Source organism: Arachis ipaensis, chromosome B1 (genome assembly GCF_059453495.1).
Source record: "Arachis ipaensis isolate K30076 ecotype BB chromosome B1, ASM5945349v1, whole genome shotgun sequence".
Lineage (NCBI taxonomy): Eukaryota > Viridiplantae > Streptophyta > Magnoliopsida > Fabales > Fabaceae > Arachis > Arachis ipaensis.
This window is the reverse complement of record NC_142436.1, coordinates 140,241,393-140,251,999: the sequence shown is the minus strand read 5'-3', so window position 1 is coordinate 140,251,999 and position 10,607 is coordinate 140,241,393. Positions and strand designations below refer to the sequence as shown.

Below are 10,607 nucleotides of genomic sequence, written 5' to 3'. Positions count from 1 at the left end.
CTATCAAATTGGCCTCTTTTAGGTCGCCCAGGCACTGTAAAAACAAGTTAACAAGGTAATACTTTTTATTTTTGATATTGAGAAGAAGATAGTGTTTTACAAGGTTGTTGGAGTATGATGTGATTAACCAAAATGTGAAGAACATAAATTGAATCATCATATTTGTCACTTAAAACACAAATTTGAAAGTCAAATTTGTATATTTTAATTTTTTTAATGTACAAATCTGGTACCTCGTCCAAACCTAATTCTTAGATTTTGTTTTTATTTTATCTTTTCTTAACAAATTTAATCCTCAGATTTCTATAGAAATTTAAAACAAAAATTCTTCTTCATAATGATAAAAAAACACACCCACTATTCCATAACGCTACATAACACATCAAAAGGTTCCATTACTAAAAGAATAAACCACCTATCTGAAAGAAAAAGAAAAATTGGAACTTTTATAGAATCAGGCCAGTAACCCTAAAGCAGTAATGATAGTTTTGCACTTTAGTTTCTCCACTATTGTTGTGCTTATTTTAGGAAGGCATAAGCCATAAAGAGAATAAAAAGATAAATTTACTTGTACCAAAAAAAAGAGAAACTAAAAGGAACAAATAACTTTAATTTTACATAAATATGTAATCATACTACTGTATCAATAAAAGTATTTCATTCAACTATTTATTATGACAAAAATTATTTTCTGAAATACAGTGTATCCATAAATAAAATTAAATGCAAACAAATACCAAAAGAAAAATGAGTTTGCTAGTGAGTGTCCTTATTACCTCGCTAATATGTCTGCTAGAGGTAAAAATCTTCACAAAGAAACATATGTTAATATTGTTTTATGCATTGAATAATATTTAAAAAAATAACAAACATCATATATTTACTCTCCTAACAAAGATGATAATAACACTGATTAGTCATCACTATAAGAAAAAAACGGCTTGTCATGTTCTTGAGAGAAGAGGTACCTGCTCTTTTGGAATTGCATAATGAAAGCGAGCAAGCAGAAGAAGCCAATTTAATTTGATGCAGAAAGGAACATAGGAAGAGGCAGATTTGTATAATTGCTCTTATTTTATTTGCTTCCAAATAGTGATCACATCAGAGCTATCTGTTCATCCATCCTCCATATACCATATTCCTCGGAAACATAGATTGAGTGATGAGGGACAATGTTCAATAATGTAGAGCGGACATTTGTATAGGAGTCATGTACTTAACCCTATGAATACATGACCTGATACATCCTTGTGTGTGTCTATATCTGAATGTATGAATGTGTTTATAACATGCTTCCTTTTCATCATTTACACCTGCTACCACCTGATGACTAGTTGAATCACACACACTGCCAACGCCAAAAATTATTTAAGTTTTGTTCTTTACATTATTCATGCATGCCCCACCACCATCATGATCAAATTATCCACGAAATTTCAAAATATGGAAACGTGACTGATTCATAATTTTGTTGTTTCCAATGATATTAAAGGTTAATATGTGAAATCCTTTATCCTTCTGATCAACGGAATCTGGAACATAGAAGCTAGAGCATCTTGTGACACAAAAGACTGAATTATCCACGCGAGCCAAACAGAAGTAAATCAATTCAAGATGCAATCACAGTCACCTCTTGTAGTTACCATGAGAACTGTTGCAATGGCCAATTGGTGAATAATTTGCCCACAGTTGCAAAAGTTTCCGTGCTGGTCCTAGGCTGCTTTCAATCTTATTCCATTTTGATTTTTTTTTTTTTTTTGGGGTCTTGAGTTTCCTTTTGATTGAAACAGTTATATAACGACATCAAGTTACATTCTTAATTTAAACTTGGATCATTACTCATCATATCATGAATGATTCAATATAACAGTAGCTCGCTCTAATGGGTCTGGGCCGGGGGATGATTTCCCTTTCCAGTTTCTAGTCATTGAGTGAAACACCAAAAATAATGTTGTTGTATTTTATTTGATAATAAATTAAAATAAATTTGAAAACATAATTTATTATTATTTTTTTCATTCAAAAATTTTTTTAAAAAAATATAATAATAAAATAATATAATTATAAAAAATTAATAAAAATAATAAAAAAATAAAAAATAAATTATATTTTATTATTGTCTTTGTATTCTTATTAAGATGAATATAAAATGGTAGAAACTCAGGTGCAATCGACTTTACGTGAAGTTAATAGATGAGAGTCATTAGATGGTTTGACTGATTTGACTAAATTTTCATATAACGACTCTCAATTATCGACTTCACTAAAGTCGACTGCACCTGAATTTCCACCGTCTGTGTCCATATCTCAATGTTTTGTACTCGTAAACAAACTAGTCCTTGATTTTGTGAAGCATTAATAGTAGTAGGAATTCCCAAGGCACTCAACTCACTTTTGCTTTAATTTTACAAAACTTCAATAATGCATCAATATTCGGTTTTTTTTTTTTTTTGGGCCAATCACGCATGGTACAAACTACAAAGGCGCCATAAACCATTTGGTTTTCCAAGTTTTTCATTCTATGACAGGTAACAAAACAGAGACAGTATTCTCAAACATTGGCACAAACTGAGGACGCACAAGAGTTGGACAAATCTATGCACATTGAACAGCTAGTAAACCATTCTCTTTATAAGTTCCCGAAAGTAAAAAGTGGGGTTGGGAGATGACCAAAAATAACAAAAACTAACGACCTAACTAACTAACTAACTCTCATCCATTATATTTGTAGTACAGTCACAAAAAAAACACATCGAGAGCTACCATCATCAAGACAGAAGCATTGTGGTATGCCTAAGCTTGTGCACCAAGCTCCAAGAGTAGAGTGCGACTGATGGCATCAGATCCGGGGCCAGTGAATTGAACAGGACCTACATTAAAGAACATTAATATGTTATGTCATGAGGATACTCCAATCCAAAATAAACACAGTTGAACTTATAACAATTTTGTTTTGCCAACATAAATGTAAAGAAGAATGATTTATAGTAAGCAGGCAGAAGAAACAGTAAGAAAGTACCTGGACTGATGTAGCAATTCTTCAGGGCCCACTCATCGCGCCACAAGGCAAACTTTTTGAAGGGCGCCCCTGATGATTCAACATGAAATGTGTTACCAAAGAGGAGTATCAGATATTGCAAGTTCACATTTACAAAGAACGGAGAATATGGTTCCATCTACTGTAAGTTTGGGCAACCGACTATGTCATAGCAATTATATATTAATGTGAATCATAACAGGTTTCACATTATTATGTTTCAACTCTTTTTTTTCCTTTTGGTTTCCCACAATATCCCCCAACCCGACAGACCAATGACTAATCCTCCACAGATCTGAGCTCTATTTAAGGGTTTGCTGCTGACTAATGGGTTGCTGCATGCACAAGGTGGGATTCGAACTCACGACACTTGCTTAAGCGAACTAGTTAGTTAATCACGAGACCAACCCAAGTTCCAAGTCTATTTATGTATATGATATATGAAACAAAATAATATAAATTTATAAAACAGTAATAAAATTAAATAGAAAAAGTTAGTCTCTATTCTTAAAATAAATATTTTATAAGGGAGAAGAGGGAAAAAAAAGAAAATATTTTCCCTTCTTAGTGAAAAATGTTCCTATTTTGGTGGAGCAAAATAGATGAATAAATCATAAATATACCTTCAAGCTCCACCATTGCCTTCTTGATCACAGGCTTGAACTTACCTGCATAATCACAATTCATAAGGAGCAGAACACGGTAGTCCATAAAATACATAAAATGTTACTTTAAATGCATTTATTGTGAAAACCCAATAAATCCATGTCTTGGAACAATATGGAGAGAGATTTATTTATGAACGCAATTTCAGTGAACAGGCATCAGGCAAATCCGAGCATACCATGTCTCCTTTCCACATCCATAAGTGCAGTGAGAGCAGTTCCACCAACAGTCCATTCCTCTACTGGGGCACACAAATTCGCAACCTGATCAAAAGATCATATAAAATACAGGAGCTTAGTTAGTTAGTTGATAGCTTCATCATCACCAAACAATCTCAACAATCAATTATCAAGAACCTACAAGAAATGTTTAAGTCGATAATAGAAATACAATGAGAAAAGCATTAGGAGAAGCACAAACTGATGATATTAATCCAGTCTTGCCACTTTGAAGGAGGGCTCCAGCACCATAACCCAATGCATAGCAGTAAGTAGAATCAAAGTTAGTTGGCAAACCACATCTCCCTTCATAGCTGCATATTTTATATTAACCATTTAAGTCTACGATGTAAGCTAAAGAAAAACAATTCATAAGTCAAGTTAAAGAGGAAATATAAAGCATATGCATAGTTCATTTTACTTCCCATTTCCCAAGAAACTTATATACCACAACAACTTGCAACTCCAGTTGATAACAATACCAAAATTTGATTAAATACCCGAAAAAGTGAGACTGCCCCTTGAATATATGTTTATATGTGCCTTCTTGCTTTCTCTTCTCCAACTCGGTTTCAACCATTTGGATGAGCATTTTCTCTGTTTCTATCTTTGCAACCTAAATGTGAAGATACCAATGTTGAGGCCTAGTAAAATAGCTAAGTAGCAAAATAAACACAACAAGCATAAGATTAATGATTTAGGACAATAAAACAGGTAAACACCTGAACATTTCCATGTGGATCTCTTTCAAGCAGTAACTGTTCTTGAATTGCTGGAGGTAAGAACTCAAAAAGCTTTAACGATTGATCAGTGAGTTTCTTCTTCCATAACCCGTCCTTGTCCACAATATCATGGGCAAGAATCTCATTCAGTTCTGCAATAAGGTGCTGGACCTGCAAATGGCACAATATGTATGAAAATGCTTATCATCAGCAGGTGTTTCAGTGCTGATTGTACAATGACAGATGACAAATCATAAAGGGCGAAAAACAAGTAAAATAAATTGTTTTTATGAAGAGTAATACCCACTTCTGGAATGAAATCAATTAGACCTTCAGGAATAAGAATGACCCCATAGTTATAATTATTCTCAGCTCTTTTACAAATGATATCTACAATGTAGTCAGTAACATTCTTCAGTGTCATCTTCTTGGCAGCAACCTGAAATGTAGTCAGTAACTTTCTTCAGTGACATCTTTAAGTACTAAAGTTGCACATGAGAACGTATCTTATACTTGGGAAATGGGAAGGGGTAGTGATCACAGATGAATGTTAAGGTATTAGTAATAAAAGCCTCCAATAGATATTTTGCCAGTCCTTCAGCATTGCAGTACCCAAACACTGATTTTATTTTATTTTTTTTATTTTAACTTAGATCCGTACACCAAAAGAAGATGTCAATAGCAGAGAGCCAATTACCAAACTGATGCAACATCCGCAATATGGATGCAAATTATATTGATGCCATTGAACCCCAGACAGCCCAAACACTAGATAAATAATCAGATTTGTGACAAACCTCTTCACCAATAATAGTAATGTTTGGATGAGTTTGTAAAGCACATTCCAATGTGATGTGGGATGCAGCACGTCCCATAAGCCGCACAACTGCAATCAGCAATCATAACTTAACCAATGCTTGAAACACAACAGAACAATCTTGACTAGCTAAGATATAAATAGGAAGCAAAGGGAGTGAGAGAAAATTATAGCATAGAGAAATTCTTACAATGGTAATACTTTCCAGTTGATCGGGCATCTATCATAACATTTCCAATCATTTCTGAGTATATCTGCATTGAATTAACATAAGAATTTGAATAGGGTCAGACCACATTAAACTGCAATTTATATCCATCAACGGACAAGAATCAATGTTTACAATCAGCACCAAAGAGCAGCAAGCCTTAAAAAATACATTGGAAACAACAAGGGATTCACAGTAATTAGGGGTTATAAATATCATACTGAAATTTTAACTACTAATAATGCAATTAGAAGGCAGATGGCATGATAAATGTAAAGCAGCACTAAGGCATGATAAATGTATACAGCAGCGTTTGTTTTGAGGTATCGGAACGGAGACTGGGACTTAGTATCATATTTGTTGACCCAGAAACTGGTACTAAAATTTTAGTTTCTGTCTCCAAAATTTCAGTAGTTCAGTATCTCCAAAAGGTGAGGACACAAGGAGACTGAAATTTTTGGAGACGGAGACTGAAACTTTAATAACATTTTATACCTAACATACCGCCATTTTAATTAATTAATTCCAACTTTATCCTTTGTGCAAATTAAATTAGAGCTTCATTCTTATTTCAGTCTTTGTCTTCCACTTTACACCAAACACAATATTGAGACTTATTTCAGTCGTTGTCTCCCAGTCTCTGTCTCTCTTCCAAACACTACCTTATAAGAGACAGAGACTAAATTAAATCTCTGAAGTTTCAATTGTCTCTATTTGGTCTCTCATTTGTACGCGAGCCTCAATTTAGCCCCCTGAAGTTTCAATTGTCTCTATTTAGTCCAAAACTTTGCGAATGTAACTCATGTTAGTCCCTGAGATAATTTTCAATGCACAAACGTTAACGGAACACTGACGTGGACCACCCAATGCCACCAAATGCCACGTTAGACTCTATAAAATGACGTCATTTTTGTTTTGGTACTCAAATTGCCCAAAAAGATATCGTAGTGGTATTTATTGAAACTTGTCCTAATAAAGCAAGTGATCCGGCGTCGTTTTTGGGCTATTAAGCGCCAGAACCAAAATGACGTTTTACAAGTTCCAAAATGGCATTTGGTTGTCCATGTCAACGCTTCATTCACGTTTTTGCACCGGAAATTATCTCAGGGACTAATGTGAGTCATGTTTGCAAAGGGATTAAATTAAGGATCGCGTACAAGTTTATGGACCGAATTGAGTATTAACTCAAACTAAGTTATGTCTCAGTATCCTGTTTGGTTTATGATAAATATGGAGACTGAAACAAGTAAAATTACTTAAATACCCTTGTTAATTAAAAAAATAAGAACAAAATAATGGCTTAATCTAAGTTCACAAAACAAAACATGCTCCTTCCCTTTCTCAATAATGACTTCTTCTTCTTCATCATCTCATAAGAACCATTCCACTGTCTCAATGCTCTTCTTCCTCACATTGTTCCTCCTCTCAGCATTCCCTTCATCTTCTTCAGAAATTGTGACCCCGCTCTCAACCTCTGCTCAGATCTCCTCCCCATCCCCACCCACACCCCCACCCCCCACCGACACCAATATTTCAGTCAATGACACTCAACCAGAATCTGACGCCCAACACCAAAACACACTCCTCGGTAACGAAATGGAAGCAACGGTGATAATGATAGTGATAGCAGTGATGATGACATAGTAGCGGTGAAACAACAATTAGATTGTGACTTGTACAATGAAGCTCGCCGCCGTCACTGCTATGCTCGCTGGGAATAACGACGCTAGAAGAGGGAGAAGGCCACAGGAGAGGAGATGGAGAGAGTAGGTGTGGGATGAGGTGAGGCAAGGTTGGAGAGGTGAATATGGTGGAAGGGGGAAAACGAGAATTTGAAAAGTTGAATAAGGGTATTTTTGGGAAAAAATGTTATTAAAATTTCAATCCTCGTCCCCAAGAATTTAGTCTCCCCGTGTCTCCATTTTTTGGAGGTACTGAAATACTGAAATTTTGAAGACAGAGACTGAAATTTTAGTACTAGTCTCTGAGCCAACAAACATGATACTGAGTTCCAATCTCTCAGTCCCCATCCCAGTACCTCAAAACAAACGCTAATAGAACATCCAATTAAGTTTCCAGCAACCTAAGAGATAGCACTTGTAGAAAAAAATGTTGAATAAAATAAGTCATTGGTATAATCGTCTACGGAGATAATGCAATGCATCTAGTGTCGTTAAAAGCATCCTAACGTTCAACTATTTTCTCATCCAAACTATAATATTTTGTTATGGGAAATTATTGGTGACCAAAAGATAAGATTACAATATTTATATGTTCAAATTATAGATTCACAATAAATATTGACAGCATAACTTCATTCACCTTGCATGCGGTATCAAACCCAAAACTTGTCGGCACTTCCTTGCATTTCAAATCACCATCAATAGTTTTAGGGCATCCGATCACGAGAGTTTTCATATTTTTGTTCCTACATAAAATTGAAATAAGAGAAAAAAAAAAATTAAACAAAGAGGAAAACTCACAAAAATCATGAATGCTAATTATTCTTCTTATATGCCTATACCAAACACATCTATATTTTGCAAGTATATTATAACAAAACAAGCAAACATCAGTTTGATAAGCTAACAAAGCTTATTGGGAATATATGATGCCTAAAATAAAATTCCTCCAAAAGAGAACCTGAAATACTCGGCAAGGAGGCATGCATTTGTGTTTGAGTCATCTCCACCAATCACAACAAGCCCATCCAAGTCTAGCTTCTGCACTGTTTCTTCCGCTTGTTTAAACTGAAAATGTTGAATAAATTAATCAACATACCTGAAGAAGATGAATATGAGTTCGAAAGAACTATCCATATAGCAGACAAATAGGCTCACCTGCTCTGGGGTTTCAATCTTGTCCCTCCCACTGCGTATCATGTCAAAGCCACCCTGCCAACAGAAGTTATTCCAGCTAGGCGTCATAATCTCAAGATCATTGAGACACAAACAATAGTAGGCAGGACACACTAAAACTTTCATTCACAAGCATAAGCCTTAAAAATGTATTACGTTAACAATATCCAACTCAGAGCCATGACAATACAAACAAAATCACACGGAAAATGCACGCAATGGCATATAATCAATTCTATGGAACTTTCTTCAAAGAAACAGTTATTTTTTACTCAATATACAAAGGAAAGATACGAAGCTCCAAGGATATAATTCAAAGAATAATAAATTCTGCCCAGATAAGTTCATGTAAAGTTTGAAGCTTTATGCAACAAAATAAAAAAGTAGTTAAGTAAATAAACCTGATTCCTATAAGGATAGATATAATCTGAGGTGAGTTCAACGTATTTGCACTTCATGATGCCAGCTGGACCACCCCTGAAACCATACAATGTGCTTCCTTTTGCTCGTTCTTGCAGGTAATCTGAAAGACGAAAAGGCCAATTCAGTTATTCAAAAATTCAACCCAAGCTTAACAAGGTAAAATCTAGAAAATAACAAGACAAGAAAAATTAATGAATAATTCAAAGCTAAATGGAAATCATCCTGACCAAAAATTCCAGAAATAACATTGTGTCCTCCGGGAGCCTGACCACCGGACAAAACCACACCAATTTTTAGCTTCTGGTGCGACTGCACTGTGTCTGAACCTCCGGGAACCAACGTCGCCGACGGTTGCCCAAACAGATGCGGAAACAGCTTCGCGATCTCATCTGCGAAAAAGAAAACTTGTTGACCGAAAAAGAAAATTGAAAATTCAGGTGAAGCAGTAACAGCTATGGTTTCGGAGTGAGAGAGGATTACCAGGGTTTCCTGCGGCGGAGCTTTGGGCACCGTCGACTATCTTAAAAGGGTTTTTGAGGACGGAGGGGAGAGGGAGGTTGTGGTCGATCCGGCTGTTTTGGACTTCGCTATAGACGGAGGCGAATCGGCCGGTGGTGGAAGGAGGAGTGATCCTGCCGCCGTTGACGCCATCGTTGATTGCGAAAGACGGTGCCATTGTTATGAGTTAAGTTAGTGAGAGAAAGAGTGATTGATGTTTATCCCTTCAAGTGCGATCAACTCATCAGTGTAGTTCAGTACAAATTCAAGTGCTTACCTAACTCTTCCACAGATACTGTTAATTAATAGTAATTAATAATAATTAATACTAACAAAATATATTGAAAATTTTTTATTTATTTACATTTTGATAGCAATTGCCTTACTTAAAATTACTTAGGATGTGTTTGACTTAGCGTTTGACTTTGAAGCATACGTTTAGTTTATAGATGTGCAAACAAGTTCGGAAGTAAGTTGGTATTGGTTTGGGTCTGCTGTCAAAGTCTATGACTCACGCAATAGTTATTTGTGGTTGTGTAAGAAGCTTTTTGGTTGGGAGGAGCGGGAGAATTGGCTTTGGCTTTGACGTCAGCTTGTTTCGAAAAAGCATAAGTTTTTGGCTTGGTTGTGTCTTAAGGAAGCTCTTCCTATTGCAAGTTTTCGTTTTAGAAGAGGGATATCGTCATCGGATAGGTGCCCAAGATGTCTTTCTAACCAGAAATCGGTTTTACATTGTATTCGAGATTGCCCAGAAGCTCAGCTTATATGGCATAGGTTGGATATTTCTTGTCATCCTTTGGATTTGAAGAACTGGTTCTTGTATCATAGCAGAGAGCATCCATTCAAGTTCTTTTCGGGATTTTAGTGGATGTGGCGAGCAAGGAATAATGACATCTTTAATCCTCATGAAAATTGGCCTCCGGAAAAAGTGATTTGTCTGGCATTAACTTCAGAAAAGGAGCTTAGGAATATTTTTGAACTACAACGTATGTCCCTTCCCTCTACTCTAAATGGTTTTTGGAATCCCCCATCCATTAGTACTTTCAAGATTAATTGTGATGCTAGTTATCTTGGTTCGGGTGATAGTGTTGATTTTGCTTGTATTATTAGAGATTGTAATGGGAGTTGGCAAAGGGGGTGTTTGGGAATGATTGAAAGTA

At 35.6% G+C, this 10,607-nt stretch overlaps 1 protein-coding gene across 1 annotated transcript; it reads right to left on the bottom strand.

Annotated features, from left to right (window-relative positions):
* Positions 1-2,496: 2,496 nt before the first annotated feature.
* On the bottom strand, positions 2,497-9,744 carry LOC107636505 (pyrophosphate--fructose 6-phosphate 1-phosphotransferase subunit beta). Its single transcript, XM_016340011.3, has 16 exons — positions 9,430-9,744; positions 9,177-9,338; positions 8,928-9,049; positions 8,509-8,562; positions 8,312-8,418; positions 7,991-8,096; positions 5,651-5,714; positions 5,441-5,529; positions 4,951-5,082; positions 4,644-4,814; positions 4,422-4,537; positions 4,124-4,235; positions 3,882-3,966; positions 3,661-3,705; positions 3,020-3,088; positions 2,497-2,870 (listed from the first exon to the last, which is right to left on the bottom strand). Exons 1-16 carry the CDS (start codon positions 9,623-9,625, stop codon positions 2,794-2,796), a joined length of 1,707 nt encoding a protein of 568 aa, XP_016195497.1. The 5' UTR covers positions 9,626-9,744; the 3' UTR covers positions 2,497-2,793.
* Positions 9,745-10,607: the final 863 nt, after the last annotated feature.

What these genes read in the sequence shown, in the direction of transcription:
- LOC107636505 (XM_016340011.3), bottom strand. Translation starts at nt 9,625, where the DNA reads ATGGCACCGTCTTTCGCAATCAACGATGGCGTCAACGGCGGCAGGATC. An exon ending in CTCCGCCGCAGGAAACCCTG is followed by an intron (nt 9,339 to 9,429) that starts GTAATCCTCTCT and finishes TCTTTTTCGCAG; the next exon opens with ATGAGATCGCGAAGCTGTTT. An exon ending in GAATTGCTACATCAGTCCAG is followed by an intron (nt 2,871 to 3,019) that starts GTACTTTCTTAC and finishes TCTTTAATGTAG; the next exon opens with GTCCTGTTCAATTCACTGGC.